General features: G+C 39.6%; 1 protein-coding gene across 2 annotated transcripts in view; it reads left to right on the top strand.

Moving 5' to 3' along the window:
- METAP1D (methionyl aminopeptidase type 1D, mitochondrial) overlaps positions 1-18628 on the top strand; it is a 284813-nt gene that overhangs the window by 225404 nt on the left and 40781 nt on the right. For both annotated transcript variants that reach the window (XM_089690510.1, XM_089690509.1), the window contains one exon: positions 15502-15599. In XM_089690510.1, coding sequence (XP_089546636.1) covers positions 15502-15599 — 98 coding nt within the window. The remainder of the gene's footprint in view (positions 1-15501; positions 15600-18628) is intronic.

The following is an 18628-nucleotide window of genomic DNA, read 5'->3' as shown; positions in this document are numbered from 1 at the left end:
AGGGAGTTTGAGTTTCTTAGTATTTAAGGGTAATATACGAATCAATGTCACTGGGATGAGGCGACTGGTTCCTAGGCTGTTGGAGTCCGATGCAAGCTCTGCAGCTCAGAAATGCTGCACACAAGAGAGAAGAATTATGAAGTGTAATTAGGAACTGTTGTCCGTAATGTACAATGTAAAGTGTCACAGAAGATGGGCCATGGATTACAAAGTGTTAACAGATGTCTGTATGGAGAAGAGTCGCTTTTAAGATGGAGTGCTGCCTTATATGCCATTTGTGTTTAGTAACAGCCTCAGCCGGACTATGTGGGCACTAGCAACAGGGCCATCTTTAACATGGGGCAGCTGCCCTGGGCCCAGTCGTTTTTGTGGGGCCCAAAGCAGCTGCCCCTTAAGCCTGTGCTACCCGCGAATTGGGGCCCTGATGATTTCACTGCAGAGTGCACAGAGTACACCGGAGACTGTATTCCCCAGCCAGCAGGGAGGGGGTGGGGACAGGTCTGGAACCTCCACTGACCCCGCCCCATGCAGCCTGTATGCTCAAGAGGGAGCTGCTGTAATAGAAGCTGTGATGTGAGTGGGAGCCCCGCCCCCGGAGCTCAGAGAGGATGCTGAGCATGGCTGTCCAGGTATGTCTTTCCCCCCATAGACTGCCTGTGGACTGTTATACCAACCCTGAGCTGTTTTTCACAAACTGTACATCTGTGCATTGCTGAAAGAACTCTGTTCATCCCCTGTACTATGTCCGCAGTCTCTGGTCATCGCCTGTACTGTGTCCGCAGTCTCTGGTCATCTCCTGTACTGTGTCTGCAGTCTCTGGTCATCTCCTGTACTGTGTCTGCAGTCTCTGGTCATCTCCTGTACTGTGTCCGCAGTCTCTGGTCATCTCCTGTACTGTGTCTGCAGTCTCTGGTCATCTCCTGTACTATGTCCGCAGTCTCTGGTTATCTCCTGTACTATGTCTGCAGTCTCTGGTCATCTCCTGTACTATGTCTGCAGTCTCTGGTCATCTCCTGTACTATGTCTGCTGTCTCTGGTCATCTCCTGTACTATGTCTGCAGTCTCTGGTCATCTCCTGTACTATGTCTGCTGTCTCTGGTCATCTCCTGTACTATGTCTGCTGTCTCTGGTCATCTCCTGTACTATGTCTGCAGTCTCTGGTCATCTTCTGTAATATGTCAGCTGTCTCTGGTCATCTCCTGTACTATGTCAACAGCTTCTGATCAGATCATCTGCTGTAGTAAATCTGTAGTCTCTGGTTATCTCCTGTAGTACATCTGCAGTCTCTTGTCATCTCCTGTAGTATGTCCGCAGTCTCTGGTCATCTCCTGAAGTATGTCTGCAGTCTCTGGTCATCTTCTATAGTACATCCACAGTTTCTGATCATCTCCTGTAGTACATCTGCAGTCTCTGGCCATCTCTTGTAGTATATCTACAGCCTCTGGCCATCTCCTGTAGTATATCCGCAGTCTGAATATCTCCTGTAGTACATCCGCAGTCTCTGGTCATCTGTTGTAGTACGCCTGCAATCTCTGGTCATCTCCTGTAGTACATCCACAGTCTCTGGTCATCTCCTGTAGTATATCTGCAGTCTCTGGTCATCTCCTGTAGTATGTCTGCAGTCTCTGATCATCTACTGTAGTATATCCACAGTTACATAGGTAGCCTGGCTGAAAAAAAACAAAAGTCCATCTAGTTCAACCATAGAAAAAAAAGTTATAATCCTATACCCACAGTTGATCAAAGGAAGGCAAAAAAAACCCAGAAAAGCACAATCCAGTTTGCTCCTGATGGGTAAAAGATTCCTTCCTGATCCCCCGAGAGGCAATCGGATATTCCCTGGATCAACTTTGCCTATAAATGTTAGTATCCAATTATACTCTGTGTGTCTAAGAAAGAATCCAGGACTTTTTTGAAGCAATCCACTGAGCTCGCCAGAACCAACTCTTGAGGGAGTCTATTCCACATTTTCACAGCTTTCACTGTGAAGAAACCTTTCCGTGTTTGGAGATTAAATTTCTTTTCCTCCAGACGTGAAGAGTGCCCCCTTGTCCTCTGTGATGACCTCAGGGTGAATAGCCCTACACCGGGTTCACTATATGAACCACTGATGTATTTATACATGTTGATCATATCCCCCCTTAATCTCCTCTTCTCAAGAGAGAATAAATTCAGTTCCTCTAATCTTTCCTCATAGCTGAGCTCCTCCATGCCTCTTATCAGTTTGGTTGCCCTTCTCTGTACTTTCTCCAGTTCCCCAATGTTCTTTTTGTGGATTGGTGCCCAAAACTAAACTGCATATTCCAGATGAGGTCTTACTAATGATTTGTACCGGGGGAAATGATATCTCTCTCTCTGGAGTCTATATCTCTTTTAATAAAAGAGAGGATTTTACTCGCTTTAGAAACCGCAGCTTGGCATTGCATGCCATTATTAAGCTTGTGATCTACCAGAACTCCCAGATCCTTCTCCACCATTGATTGCCCCAGTTGTACCCCCCTAGTATGTATGATGCATATATATTCTTAGCCCCCAAGTGCATAACCTTACATTTATCAACATTAAACCTCATTTTCCACATAGTTGCCCAATTACACAGTGCATTGAGGTCGGCTTGTAAGTTGAAGACCTCTTGTAAGGACGTTATTCCACTGCACAGCTTGGTGTCATCTGCAAAGACTGAAATGGGATTTTTAATCCCAGACCTTATATCGTTTATAAATATATTAAAAAGTAAGGATCCCAACACTGAACCTTGGGGTACACCACTGATGACCCTAGACCATTCAGAGTATGAATCATTAACCACTACTCTCTGAATACGATCTTTTAGCCAGTTTTCTATCCATTTACATTCAGATTTTTCCAAGCCTGTATACTTTACCTTACACATTAGCCGTGTGTGGGGAACTGTGTCAAACACTTTTGCAAAATCCAAGTATACCACATCCACAGCCACCCCTCTGTCCAAGGTTTTGCTCACCTCCTCATAAAAAGAAATCAGATTTGTTTGACAACTTCTGTCTTTCATGAATCCATGCTCTCTGTTGCTTAAAATATTTTTTTCCAGCAAGAACTCATCTATGTGGTCTTTTATTAAACTCTCCAGGTCTATAATTACTTGGTAAAGATTTTGACACCTTTTTAAATATTGGCACCACATTGGCCTTACGCCTATCCAGTGGTACTATGCCAGTCATTAAAGAGTCCCTAAAAATTAGAAACAATGGCTTTGAAATGACAGAGCTTAATTCTTTAAGGACCCGTGGGTGTATGCCATCTGGTCCAGGTGCTTTTTTCACCTTTATACTGTCTAAATATTTTTGGATCATATCAATTGTGAGCCAATCTCTGATCATCTCCCGTAGTACACCTACAGTCTCTAGTTATCTCCTGTAGTATGTCCGCAGTCTCTGGTCATCTCCTGTACTATGTCCGCAGTCTTTGGTCATCTCCTGTAATATGTCTGCAGTCTCTGGTCATATCCTGCAATATGTCTGTAGTCTCTGGTCATCTCCTGTAGTACATCTGCAGTCTCTGGTCATCCCCTGTAGTACATCCACAGTCTCTGGCCATCTCCTGTAGTATATCTGCAGTCTCTGGCCATCTCCTGTAGTATATCCGCAGTCTCTGGTCATCTTCTGTAGTACATTTGCAGTCTCTGGTCATCTCCTGTAGTACATCCACAGTCTCTGGTCATCTCCTGTAGTATATCTGCAGTCTCTGGTCATTTCCTGTAGTACAGTTGCAAGAAAAAGTATGTGAACCCCTTGGGATTACGTGGAGTTTTGCATGAATTGGGCATAAAATGTGCTCTGAACGTCATCTAAGTCACAACAATAGAAGAACACACTCTGCTGAACATAATACTACACAAACATTAGATGTTGCCATGGTTTAATTAAACATAACGTAAACATTCACAGTGCTGGGAGGAAAAAGTATGTGAACCTTTGGACTTAATAACTGGTTGACCCTCCTTTGGCAGCAATAACCTCAACCAAACGTTTCCTGTAGTTGCAGATCAGACCTGCACAATGATCTGGAGTAATTTTGGACCACTCCTCTTCACAAAACTATTTCAGTGTAGCAATATTCTTGGGATGTCTGGTGTGAATCGCTCTCTTAAGGTCATGCCACAGCATTTCAATCGGGTTGAGGTCAGGACTCTGACTGGGCCACTCCAGAAGGTGTATTCTGTGCTGTTGCAGCCATTGTGTTGTTGAATTACTTGTATGCTTTGGGTCATTATTCTGTTGCATCACCCATCCTCTGCGGAGCTTCAGTTGGCGGACAGATGGTCGTACGTTTTCCTGCAAAATGGCTTGATAAACACTGGAGTTCATTTTCCCATCAATGACAACAATCCGTCCAGGCCCTGAGGCAGCAAAGCAGCCCCAAACCATGATGCTCCCTCCGCCATGTTTTACAGTGGGGATGAGGTTTTGATGTTGGTGTGCTGTGCCTTTTTTTCTCCACACATAGTGTTTTGTGTTCTTCCCAAACAACTCAATCTTGGTTTCATCTGTCCACAGTATATTTTGCCAGTAGTGCTGTGGAACATCCAGGTGCTCTTTTGCAAACTTCAAACATGCTGCAATATTCTTTTTGGACAGCAATGGCTTCCTCCGTGGTGTCCTCCCATGTACTCCATTCTTGTTTAATGTTTTCCTTATTGTAGATGTGTCAACAAAAATGTTAACATGTGCCAGAGATTTCTGTAGGTCTTTAGCTGACACTCTGGGATTCTTCTTTACCTCATGCAGCATTCTGCGCTGTGCTCTTGCAGTCATTTTTACAGGACGACCATGCCTAGGGAGAGTAGCAACAGTGCTAAACTTTCTCCATTTGTAGACAGTCTGTCTTACCGTGGACACATGAACATCAAGGCTTTTGGAGATACTTTTGTAACCCTTTCCAGCTTCATGCAAGTCAACAATTCTTGATCGTAGGTCTTCTGAGAGCTCTTTTCTGCGAGGCATGGTTCACATCAGACAGTGCTTCTTGAAACCAGTAAACCCAAAACAGGTGTGTGTTTTTTAAGGGCAGGACAGCTGTCAGCAACACATCCAATATCATCACACTGATTGGAGTCAAGGTTGGCTCACTCCTGGCTCCAATTAGCTCTGGGAGAAGTCATTAAGCTAGGGCCTCACATACTTTTTCCGCCCTGCACTGTGAATGTTTACATGTTATGTGTAATTAAACCATGGCAACATCTAATGTTTGTGTAGTATTATGTTCAGCAGACTGTGTTCTTCTATTGTTGTGACTTAGATGACGTTCAGAGCACATTTTATGCCCAGTTCATGCAAAACTCCACATAATCCCAAGGGGTTCACATACTTTTTCTTGCAACTGTATGTATGCAGTTTCTGGTCATCACCTATAGTATGTCTGCAGTCTCTGATCATCTACTGTAGTATATCCGCAGTCTCTGATCATCCCCTGTAGTACACCTGCAGTCTCTGGTCATCTCCTGTAGTATGTCTGCAGTCTCTGGTCATCTATAGTGCATCCGCAGTCTCTGATCATCTCCCGTAGTACATCTGCAGTGCTTATTGAATGAGTAGTGACATCAGTGTCGCTGCTCGGAGTCACACAGCAGACCAGAGAGATCTCAGTATATTTAGGAGGAAAGGAGTGAGGGGGGCTGTGCTCTGGTCACAAAGTAAGCTTTTATGGCTAGAAGAAGACAATAAATATATACATTCTATAATAAATATTTGCATTGATATATTGTATATATCCCCCATTATCTTATCTGTGTATCCAGGCAATGACTATTGCCTGGAAAACAGATATGAAAATGGGGAATATATAAAAGGCATCAGTAAGTGCTATTTTATTTGTTGCTTGGCTATTGCACCAGTACCCCTGTATTACCACCACTACCCATGTAGTTACACCATTAGCTGTTTCTTGCCCACATATTGCCACTATATTGTCCATATAATGTCACAGTTGCTAGTGTGTTGTCCACATATTTCCATATTGCTCTCTATAAAGGCATGATTGCCAGTACATTGTCCATATATTGTCCCATTGCCAGTGTGCTGCCCATGTTTTTTACCTATGTATTCTCACTGTTGACAGTTTGTTGATTCCATATTGCCACATATGCCTGCATATTGGTGCCATTGGGCTATCTGTGTGACTATGTGACCAAGTCAGCTGTTTGTTTTCGGGAACTATATTAATACCATTACTCAGTCCTGATTGGCCTGTCATTCTTTTCTATATTTCTCCTCATTCATAGGTAGGCCTTGCTTCACACAATATTGTGCTTGGAGGCCCCCTCTGTCCTGTCATTCAACAAATACCTGTTTTAAATAGTTTCATACACTCATAAAAGGACATGTTCATAATGAAGATCACCTCAAATTAACTGATAATAGTGGGTGTGGTGGCCTTTTGTGCCTTTGAGTAATAAACGTTTGAAGTACAAGTAAAATACACATTGACGCCAAGAAAAACCACTTAAAACAATTTTATTTTTCAGGCACAGAGATTGGGAATGAGTAGCAGGCACACCTGTCTGAAAATCTGCATATCTCTTCACAGGTGAAATATAAAGAATTATATCATATAGTTTATCATATCAAATACCATATTTAAGCTTTCCCAAATTCAAGTCTTCATCATATTAATAGATCATGGTGAAAAAAAATTTTGCATTCACGCTTGGTTTGGAGGATTCAAGTCTGGTGCACAGGATAAGTTTCTTTTTTCTTTGTTCAGCCCAGAGGGCTGAACGAAAAAAACAGCAGCTCTGGAGGAGGTCTCTGTACTAACTATACTGTACTGGTTTTCCAGCATGCTTATTTGACAGATCAGCTTCTGTCAAAGAAAGACCTGTACACACGGACCGAATTTCCGGTGTCTACTGTACAGGATGATTTCGGCTGATATTCGGCATGTGTGTACGGGGCTTTAGACACAAGCAAAGAATGGTGATGAGGGCACCACATGCATTTTTTTCCCCGTGCAAAGCATTTTAATAATCTTATGAAATAGTAAGGTATTTAAAAATACACAAAAAAAAAATTTAAAAATAACAAATATATTTTCCTTCTACTAAATCTATTCAAGTATGTATTTGTACCAAAGTACCTTCTCTTGCCCTCAGCCTTCTCCAAATCAAAGTTCCTTTTTTTTTTTATTGCTGCTGTGATCTCACTTCCTGTTAGAGGGTGGCTACATTTGTGCTCCATGGTCCAACTGTATGTCTTGCTCACTCCCAACATAGATTAGGGATTATGTACTATGGGGTTTGGGAACTATTACAATTGTGGCTCATCGGTGCAGAAAGAATCTGATAAAAAATACAGCATTTTTCAGTTGTTACTAAAACAGGTGAAGTAAAGGCAAATCTCTGCACTTATATATATATATATATATATATATATATATATATATATATATATATATTAAAAAGTTCAGAAACGGTTTGAAGAATCCTCGTATAAACAAGATTACATAAATTTCAAGTGTCTCCATAATGTAAAAGTGTAAACTAACCTTTAAGGTAATGTTAAGCCTTAACGGTCTCCTAAAAAAGTACCCATTTCATCCTAAAAAAGAAAAGTGATAGCTTATACCTACAGTAAGCTCCCTTAGTAAATGTAACTGACTGCTCAGCACCACCTAAATATGAGTCCCCGAGAATTTTATGGCAGTGATCATATGATCAAAAGCCAGAAGGATAAAGAATTATTACAAGGAAGTATATTTACAAGTAGCATTGACCATTGTTTATAAATGGCTGGTCACATTACACATTCTCAGAAATATAGAAAGGGTAACATATGTTGATTAAAATTATTAAAGAACTTGTTTTTTATAAATATTAACCCAGTCATGACCATGTCCCAAATTCAGCTATTTAATTAATTCAGTACCATGGACAGTGATTGGAAAACATCAACGTCTTCAAATGAGTGCATATACGCATTAAAATCTAAACACAACAGATCACTTTGAACTCAGCCATGCCTATTCAATAAATTAAAACAAACAGCAATGACAAAGTATAGTACTTCATAGCAACCAATCACAAATGGCATTGCACTGCTCAGTATTGTGATTAACATGCATTTACGATGATAGATGTATTTGGGAGAGTAAATGATGATCATCCCAACATGGACAAAAAACCTAACTGAGGTTCTAACCCTTTTCTACTCTATCCAAAAAGAAAAATTTGTGTGACCCATATAACATGCTACCAGTTTCATAAAAAAAACCTTGTGTGAAAAAATTATCTGAGTTGTCTGTTTGTTACAGCTAAATGAAACCAGGCAAATTCACTTGCCTGGATTCTTCTGCATTAGCTGCACATTTTTCACCATTGGCCAGTATTTAGGAAGCTGGAGGGCAAGTGCAAATGAACATGATGCATAAAGTGCTTTCAGGGAAATGGTTTGTCAACAAATCTATGGCAGTTCTTCTGTAAATCTGACATTTACTGCTTTATAAATAGACCTTTTATTGTTTGAAGTCCTTGTGTCTCTAGCAGCCAAACGCATATGAAAAAAGTACAAATAAAATTGTGGGGCTCTGTTTAGCCAACACTCCTCTAGTTGTCAATGGTGAAAGCAGGCACAGATACACAGTCTCTTCCCCTGACTTCCAATGGTCTTAAAGCAAAGCATACACAGAAAACAAAATTATACTGGCAGTAGATGAGTTGAGTTTTCGGTAGAAAAAAATATGAATGCCAAAGAAATATTTGAAAAAGGGAGAAAAGTCACAATATTCAAACAATAAAGACCTCCCATGGGACTTTAAATGGCATAAAGAACAAAATATGCATACGCAAAGATTACTGTGAATTTTATTTTATGCAACAGTAAAACCAGGTTACATAAAAATCACATGCTAGGCATACATAATAAAAAAGAAGAGCAAAACCCATATACGACTGGTGGGGACTAGATCACAATCCACCCCACAAAAGAATTTCTTCAAGTAATGGGTCCCAGTCAGAAAATTCCAACGTGTTTTAATTTAATTGCCATATAAATAGTCTTCAGGGAAAGGGTTTATTCTATAAAGAAATGTATTTAACATTTTAGGATTGATTTATTCATAACGTAATGCAGCTGATTAAGGACCAGAACATCAACACATTCAATAGGTTAAATAGCTTAAAAATAGATACTATAAATCTGGGGTCACAGGTCTACAAAAATAATCCAGGACAGCATATACACATGCAAGGGACCACAGAAATGCCCAAGACCAGCCCAGGGGGACAGAAGCACAGGTGGCCTGAAACGTATAAGTATGCTATTTAGATGTACTCATACATCTAAATTAAGACTTAAGCCCAATATGAGCCCCAAAAATAAAGTAGATTGTAACAAATGATGTTAGTACATAAATAAAAGCAGCAAATAGAGGTCATTAATGGACCTCAAGTGTCCAAGAGGGAGTTATTTGCCAACTGCAGTCTGTGTAAAAAAAACTAATACTAGCATTTAGAAAAATCTAAGATAAATGAAACAGAAAATTTCATCAGAACGAATATTAACCACCTCAGTTAGCATGACCCTATGTTAGTTAAAAACTCCCATGATAAAGTGAAATCTATTAACTTACATGGACTGTTCTGTTGGTCTCACACCAGGGATGAGTCATGTGCTGCTGCTTGAGAATTGCCAAAAAAGCATGTATGGTTTCCAGGGAAACGCCCTTAAATCTGTGACTAGAATATGTTCCCCCACTTAATAAAAGATGATATCCAATAGGGCCAGCCAGGTCATGAAGCACCACTGACTGACAGTCAAGATGGCACCATCTTAATGGTCCCCCTGACATCTCCCTAATGGGTACATGTGCTGTAAATTGCGGCACTCATGCGCAATGAATTTCTGCTCCCCGTGAACTTTGAGGAGCTGTTGGCAAAATAGCACATCTCCCACCCAACTTGGGGGATACAGACCATTTATCCACAAAAATGGCAACATGAAAAGCAGCCACTATGTGGGAATGCCCTCATGCTTAAAAGGGGAACACCATCCTGCACCTCACAAAGGAATAGCTGGAAGGGTCCCCCACATTTCGGGCAGGGCAATACGTTAGTCCAGCAAATGTCGGCACAAATGAACTCCAGAAAGGATGCATCTGTAATCCCAAAGTATCATTTTTTCTGGTTGACGTAAATTATAGTATTGGGTTTTTGCTGTAGTCTTTGCGTTGGGGATATTTTCTTTCACTTTCTGTGTGCTCCCTGGAACAAAAGATGAGGAGATGATGTGAAATCACACATTTTTTCTAACTTCTTGTGTGATCATAGGGACCTGAGGTGAGGGTAGATCTCCTCAGCAGGTGTACAGACAGTAAAGACAAACCTGACAGGTTTAGACCTTTCCACACTCTGCCCAAAACTGGGGTTGGGCTTTAAAGACTTGTATGATGAGCTTCTATAGAATAGTCACTTGAGCTCCGGAAGGTTTTACCCCCTTCGTGACCAAGCCATTTTTTGCTATTTCGCAGTGTGCTACTTTAAGTGATAATTGTGCGGTCATGCAACTCTGTACTGAAATTAAAGTTTTTTATATAATTTTTTTCACACAAAAAAGTTTGCTTTTATTTTTTATTATATAAATGAAAAAATAATGAACATTTTCAAAAAGCAGTGCGTTTTATATTCTTATATAATACATATCTAATAAACAAAAATCTAATTTTTTTGTAAGTTTTGGCCAAAATGTATTTTGCTACGTCTTTGGTAAAAAAAAATCCCAATAAGTGTATATTGATTGGTTTGTGTGAAAGTTATAGCGTTTACAAACTATGGTGTATATATACTGGAATTTTTTTTTTATACCTGTAATGGTGATCTGCAACTTATATTGGGACTGTGATAGTGCAGAGGGCAATCTGAAACTAACTGATGCTGGCTGGAAGGTACACTAACTGACACTGACATCACCAGTGACACTAATACAACAATCAGTGATAATACTATACACCATCACTTCTCTAATGACACTGGCAAGGGGTTAACATCTAGAGGTGATCAAAGGGTTAGCTGTGTGCTAACCATGTGTAATGTGTGCTGCTTTTTACTATATATCTATATGTTCCTTCTCTTTGGAGGGAGAAGATACATACGGATTATTCTCTCTGTACAGAGCCGTGTGCTGTCAAACCAGGCTGTGGGCTGTGATTTGATACAGCTGATCAGCAGGTCTCAGCCATGAGTCATTGTCGGCCGAGGGGAGGGTGTGCACACCCTGAACCTGGAAGACACTGCCGACATACAGGTACATGATTGTGCCTGTATGAAACGCCTGCCTGCAGTAAAATAGGGGTGGGAGTTCAGCGAGTAGATAAGATATGAATTAGATCGCAGTGATCAAATTGGTTAGCTTAAAGCAGTAATAAACCCTGCACATTTTTTTAAAATGGGCCCCCAGGTGGTTTATGCCATAATGTGCTTGTATGCACCGCATAGTAACACATTATGACAGACCTATCTTTCAAAAGGGGCTCTTCCATCTTACAAAAAACTGGTCACCTGCCCAGGTCTATAACTGGCTTTTTAAACAGTGAACATGGAAGGCGTCACTACGCGAAAAAGTAAAAAGTAGGGCTATCCAGTTCAACTTGCCAGCCTACCCCAGTCTAATAATGGCCATTGTCGGCAAGGAACATGGATAGGTATAACTTATCAACAGAGGGGGATAAGAAAAGCCAGTTCAATCTGCCAGCCAGTTAGCCAACTATCTTCCATCTTAGCCTGGTCTTCCTTTTGGGTTCCATCTGTTTGGCTATTTGAATGGCTAGGCCACGATGACGTGACTCCCAAACATGCATATTGGAGTCACATCATCATGGCACAGAGTGGATGCTGTAAATGTATGCTGAGCAGCTCAATGTACATGACAGCTGACAGGCAGAGGGAAGCAATTACGACTGACCGATGGGGTCTCTTCTGTCATAAAAACCCTACCTGTCAGCAATTTTTAGAAAATTTAACTTAATACCACATTAAGTTAAAGACCTTTTGCAGGCAGATAGGGCAGTCCCCTCCCCTGGATATATTTTTTTATAAAAAGAAAAAAAGGAGTGTCTCTACTAAAATGTGTGACTTTTGAGGCACAACATATTACAATAAAACATTACTTCTTTATTTAGAGTCAACATTCATAAAATATTTTCTTCTTTCCTTTTGTAAAACATGTCATGAGGCACCAAGTTACAAAACAAGCATTAAAACCTGATCATGACAGAACAATATGTTGGATCATAGCGTTCTAATTTCTTGAGGCCCGATGCATTTCATGGACATTATTCACTTCTTCAGGAGCCAACAATATATTCATTCACCTGCTTTGGACAGGTGGGACTTTTTAGTTCCTGCCCGTGGCTCTTCCCCCATCTGTTCAAAGCCAAAGCTGCTACCCTAATATACCTACATCGGGAGATTGTACTCTTTAATGATCTTTATTATTTCCATTTAGATGATCTTGTGAATGAACTAATATATTTTCGGTTTTTCATGGACAACTAATATATTGTCCATGAAAAGCGTCAGACCACAAGAAATTAGTACTCTACAATATATTTTTCTGTCGTGATCATGTTTTAATGCTTGCTTTGTAACTTGGTGTCTCATGATATGTTTTACAAAAAGAAAATATTTTATGAATGTTGACTCTAAATAAAAAAAAGTAATGTTTTATTGCAACATGTTGTCCCTCAAAAGCCCTACTTTTTAGTAGACACCCCTTTTTCCTTTTGCTGAATATAAACATGGGAATGTGGCTCTGTTTTGTTTGTTTTTTTAACAAACCCAGTAATGTTTTTTTATAATATGTCGGGGGCTTTTATAAAAAAATCAAGAAAGGCTAGTTTATAATTTGACCCAGGTAAGGGAGATTTGCAGATCTGCAAAAGTTTCCCAACACACCAGTGATTCACTCCAGCCCTCATAACGTAACTGTAACAAGGTGGACTGAGACTGGAATTACTGGAGGCCAGACAGTGATGAAGTAAGGATCCTGTGCTGCTTCTTTACCACATCACTTTAGAGGTCTTTTTTAATTAAACTAAAACCAAAATTGAAAAAGTGGTGAACCAAGAATATGTTTTCCCTTATGAGATGGATTGCAGAGCCTTTGTGGCAGTTTTGTTTTATAAATTTTCTCATCTGTAAATATTACATTGATATGTTTAATCCTTAATTTTTTGCACCATATTTTCAAGTCCTCCTATATGTGTTGGTCGATTTGAAATCCATCATCAGCTTACAGTTAATTTGCCATAAATTATACCTAGTGCCATTTATAGATATGCCATATTAAGCATAACATTATTTACCCAAATTAATTTTAATAGATCGTAATGAATCGGGCATATTTATGATAACTGCACATCTGCATATCATTTGCATTACATTTTCTGTGTGGAACACTATGCTTTTACCATGATGTTAACCTCTGCTAGTGCCGCATCATTTTCCGAGGTTAGGACATTTACCAGCCTAGCCAACCTATGTAAATTGTACTTGCATTTGTACACTGTATGCAGACCTTAAATGTGCTTTGCAAGTAAAATAACATTTTAGACTACTACTACTTTTATGACTTTGTGAGATCATTTAGTTTCATATCACTAAATTATAGTAAACATGAAAGGTTGCTAAGTAGAGAATATGTTAGCCAATAGTATGGTATTTTATATCTTTGTAAGTATTTACACAGTTAAAGCATCTCTAAACTCAGTAAGCAAAACTTAATATTTTGCAGTTTGCCAGTCCCTGGATATTCTGGCTGAGTTGGTTTTCTTTTTTGAGGCTAAGTATATTTTTCTAGGGTACAGAAAATAGCCTATTGGTCCTGGCAAAAATCCAGTGTTTTTGTGACTTCCTATGCACTAAAATGAAACATCAAACAATATATCAGCCTTCCCAGGTCTCTTTTGTGGACCACATGACACCTCCCCCTATGTATCAAATCAGGAGACCAACTTAGGCTGACAATGACACTCTTGTATAAGTACAGTACAGTGAGTTAATTTAGTCACCTTAGGAAAAGAAGTGAATTTTTGGCAGGACCACCAGGTGGAAATTAAAAAAAAGAAAAAGAATGCAGCCAACACATATACATTTTTTCTTCTTAGGATTAAATACTCTTTAAGCAATGCAAAGAGCATTGGTGGAGTACAAAATTCCATAGCAACCAAACAGCTTTCAGTATACCTAAAATTTGCATACTAGTTTTGTGTTTTTTCATTCCAAAATTATGCGATTAAAAATTGATGGAAATATAAAACAGGAAAAGTTTGTCATACATAATCCAGATACTGTATATTCTTTATTATATATATGTTTCAGTGCAGAATATGCTTTTCTTACTTAATGATGACATTATCATTTGCCATTGAAGATTTAAGCAGCTCAAAGTCCTTACAAAATTTGGAGTTTAGATGGTGAAGTTTGGTCATGAAGAATTCCAGGTATAGTGTTTTATACATCTTGGATCAATGTAACTATCATATACCATTCCTATAATATCGAAGCTGGAAATCACTGTAGCAGACACTGATTCCAGGTCCCGTGCCGAGCAGCTGCCCTGCTGCATTTTAAACACAGGAGGGCTCAGCACGGGTGCCATTCAGAAAGAGCTTTGCATTTTCTTAAGAATGCAAATCATTCTTTGATTGGACAAGGTAGAGTGTGTGACGTCCCCATCCTGTACCTCTACCTCATCCAATCAAACAATGCAGCAGGGCAGCCGCTTAGCACGAGACCCGGAAGCTAGTGGAGATCACTGGAGTAGGAGTGTCTACTATATTGATTTCTAGATTCTAGAGGGACCCTGTTGGTATGGTATATCCATAGTTACATTGGTCCACACTGGACCAGTGTAACTATATGAAAAAAATGCCATACCTGGAATTCTTCTTTAAGAAGTACCCATTTGTCTACTTCCCTTTTGAGGCAGGTGTTACTTCCCTGTAATCCATAAGATCCTACTTTAGGAAAAACTTTTTTCCTTTTTTGGGGTATAGTCAAAACTTTTGTGAAGTTGCTATTGTTTCCTGCCTCCTATTGTAACGATTTCACTGAACCCCCTGTCCCCACCTGGAGAAGAGATAAGGGTAAATCTCTCCAGCAGAGGCTAAAACTAAAAAAAAAAAAAAAAATTTTGGCAGGGAAGTATTACAGGCTTTCAGTGCTGTCACCATTGACAACATTTACCTTTTGCTTCTGGTCCTAGGAGTGTCCATACAAATTGTCAATGGGACAGGAAAGCACAGACTGCAAAACAAAACATTGTCAGAAGTTCTAACGCTTTCTCAGTTTACTAAAATGAGATTTGGTTTTGTCTGTGTTCCCATCAATTTGGGGTTAAATCTCAAAGGCTGCAACCCTTCCCTGCCCTGCTCTATCTCATGGGATGACTGTAATACATACTACAAAATTAATAACTAGGTAAATACAAATTCTGTTAATTTTATTATTATTATTCTTTTTTTCAAATAAAGCCGCATTGCTGAGGAGAACAAATTGCAAATTTGTCCCCAATTTATTGGCCACGGAATTGGGTCATATTTTCATGGGCACCCTGAAATTTGGCATCATGGTAAGTAAATACTCTTCGAGAACTTCATTGTTCAGTGTTACCATTTCAATGATTATATGATGTAAATCTCTACAATATATAGATTGTCACCATTATAAGCCATTCCATGGCTTTTTGCAGAATTGCTTGGAGTCTTTTTGTTTTCATGGTGTGGGTTATAAGATACTGTTACTGACTTCCCAATTTGTGTGAATTTATACTGCAAGGTAGAGGTGATCTCCATTTTGCTAATTATGTGGCAAATTAAAATTATTTGCTGCACAATTGATGATTTTGATGTGTTATATTGAAGGAGGTGTATACTTATTGTATGCAGTCAGTCATTTTGTATTTTTTCCTTGAAATTTATTGAAGTCACTTTGCAGAAGTCTGCTTTCAATTTGACATCAAAAAGTATATTTGTATTTATCAGTGTAAAAAGAAAAAAAAACAAAATTAAATCCACTGTGAATCCATGCTCTATGACTATAAGATATGAAAACTTCCAAAGGGCCTGAATACTTTTACAGATATAGTTTGTGCTTCACAGGCCAATACACAAAATAATGGAAGTAGCTGTAGAAAGGTGTTACAGGCCAATAAGAGTCTGAATAAAAACAGGATAATGCACAGCCTGATTACAATTTAGATTAGGCTATATTAGGCCCTGTTGGCAGAGAACAAGTTTTATACAAGATGAATGAGACTTTATAGGACAGCAGGTATTCGGTTAGATAACGATTAGCTGGGAAAGTTAAGCTGGCCATAGATAAATTTTTATTTTTTTGATCAGCTAGCGAGCTATTCAAAAACATCAAGGTGGATGAAAGAATCCTCTCCAGTGCTATTGTATTCTGACAGCGGGGACTCCTTTGTAGTCAATCATTAGATCGACTTCTCTCGAATGGGAATGACCATATATGGATCAGAATTCAGCTGGTACCTGCTGAACCAGTCGAATTTTGGTTCATCTATGGTCAGCTTTAATCCAGTCATGGTAGGACCTCATTTGCCTTTGTATCTAGTCATCCTATGACCACTGCTGCTATCCAAGCACAATGCAATAATTTAGATCAGGTGCAAAAGATCAAGATCAGTTGGATTTGGCTATCACAATGGATGAAAAAAAAATCTGCTACAGATCAGGCAGCTCATGTTCTCCGTTTGGTTGAGTCAGGCTTCCCTGCACATGTATGGTCAGCCTTGTTCAACTGTATCACCAAAAGATGTTCTAAATGACACAAATTAAAATGAGTTCAACTAAATGTGATGAGCATCTATTGGTGTAATGGGTTAAAGCAAGCACTTACACTAGGTTCTTACCTAGGCGTTTTCTGCAGCATATTGCAGAAACGAAGTACAGTCCATTTAACATGATTTCCTATGGGACATGTTCACATGTGAGTGTTTCCACACGGTGTGTTTTTTGGAAAGGGTCAGGGACTTTTTTAACGCAAAAAGTTGCGCTTTTTGATTCTATAGACTTGAATGGAAATGCTGCAGAAAAGCATGTATTGCGTTTTTGCTGCATTTTTTATGCGTTTTGCGTTTTAAATCTCTCTGGAAACAAGAAAAATTTAAAAAATTAAAAAACAAAGCATCAAAAACACAGGTGCAAAAACGCAACGCAAAACACAATTCAGAAACCACTCAAACGCACCCTGCATAGGTGTGAACCTAGCCTTAAATATAATTCAGTCTAAATTATTAGATTGGCTGAGGGTCATAAGGAAGTATTAAGCAGCTTACAAAACATGTCATTTGTTGTTCAATGAAAAAATCCTGTCTCACACGCGATCATTTGGATGACTGAGATTACAGTAGAAAATTCTTAAGCAATGGTTACCTGTTTAACCCCGTTTCATAATCATTTATTTCAGGTACTTATATAGTGCTGTCCATTTACGCAGCGCTTTATATATTCACAGTGTACATTCACATCAGTCCCTAACCCTCAAGGGGTGTACAATCTAAGGTCCCTAACTTCCATTCATACATACACATACTAGGGCCAATTGAGACAGGAGCCAATTAACCTACCAGCATGTCTTTGCATGTTCTCCCTGTGCCTGCGTGGGTTTCCTCCGGGTACTCTGGTTTCCTCCCACACTCCAAAGACATGCTGGTAGGTTAATTGGCTTCTGTCTCAATTGGCCCTAGTATGTGTATGTATGAATGTGAGTTAGGGACCTTAGATTGTACACCCCTTGAGTGTTAGGGACTGATGTGAATGTACAATATATATGTAAAGCGCTGCGTAAATTGACGGCGCTATATAAGTACCTGAAATAAATAAATAAATATCCCCTCATACATACTTCAGATTACCAACCTGGTCTAGAAGCTCTGATTTACATTTGGTTGCCTTCAAATCCTATTCCAAGCTGATGGCGCTGTTTAGACATTACTTTTCTTCTTTATGCGGTATAGTGTGGTCCTTCTGGCTTGGTATTGACCACAGTATCCGGACAGACTCCCCCCATTGATCTGAGGTATTTACATGGGGGTATAGTTAGAATGGAGAGGATGGGGGGTTAGCTGTTAGAGTTTATTGGTTCAAATCTCTATTTAATCTTTAATGTGGTAGACAGCCACACTGACCAATGATAGTGCTTAGGGTTGAGAGGGACATGACCAAGTTTAACTTATTAACTATATTTGCACATAGATCCAGCTGCTTATCTCTGATCATGGGCAGCACAGTGGCTAAATGGTTAGTACTTCCGCCTGGCAGTACTAAGGTCGTTGGTTCGAATCCCAGCCATGGCATCACCTGCCTGGAGTTTGCATGTTCTCCCTGTGCCTGCGTGGGTTTCCTCTGGGTACTCTGGTTTCCTCCCACACTCCAAACTCCAGGCAGGTGGTGCCGTGGTTGAGATTCAAACCAATGACCCTAGTACTGCCAGGTGGAAGTGCTAACCAATTAGCCACTGTGCTGCCCATATGGCTAAAATGGTGAGCATGAGGTGGGCTTTTAGGGTTTATTTGAAAGTACAGCTATTCTTTAAAGAAGCAATAGAGTATTTTGGAAGGTGGGCAGAACCAAGTTT

This window comes from Staurois parvus, unplaced genomic scaffold, assembly GCF_062004578.1.
Source record: "Staurois parvus isolate SC_StPar_1 unplaced genomic scaffold, SC_StPar_1.0 ptg000530l, whole genome shotgun sequence".
Lineage (NCBI taxonomy): Eukaryota > Metazoa > Chordata > Amphibia > Anura > Ranidae > Staurois > Staurois parvus.
Note: the sequence above shows the minus strand (reverse complement) of the source record. Positions and strands in the feature narration are given on the sequence as shown.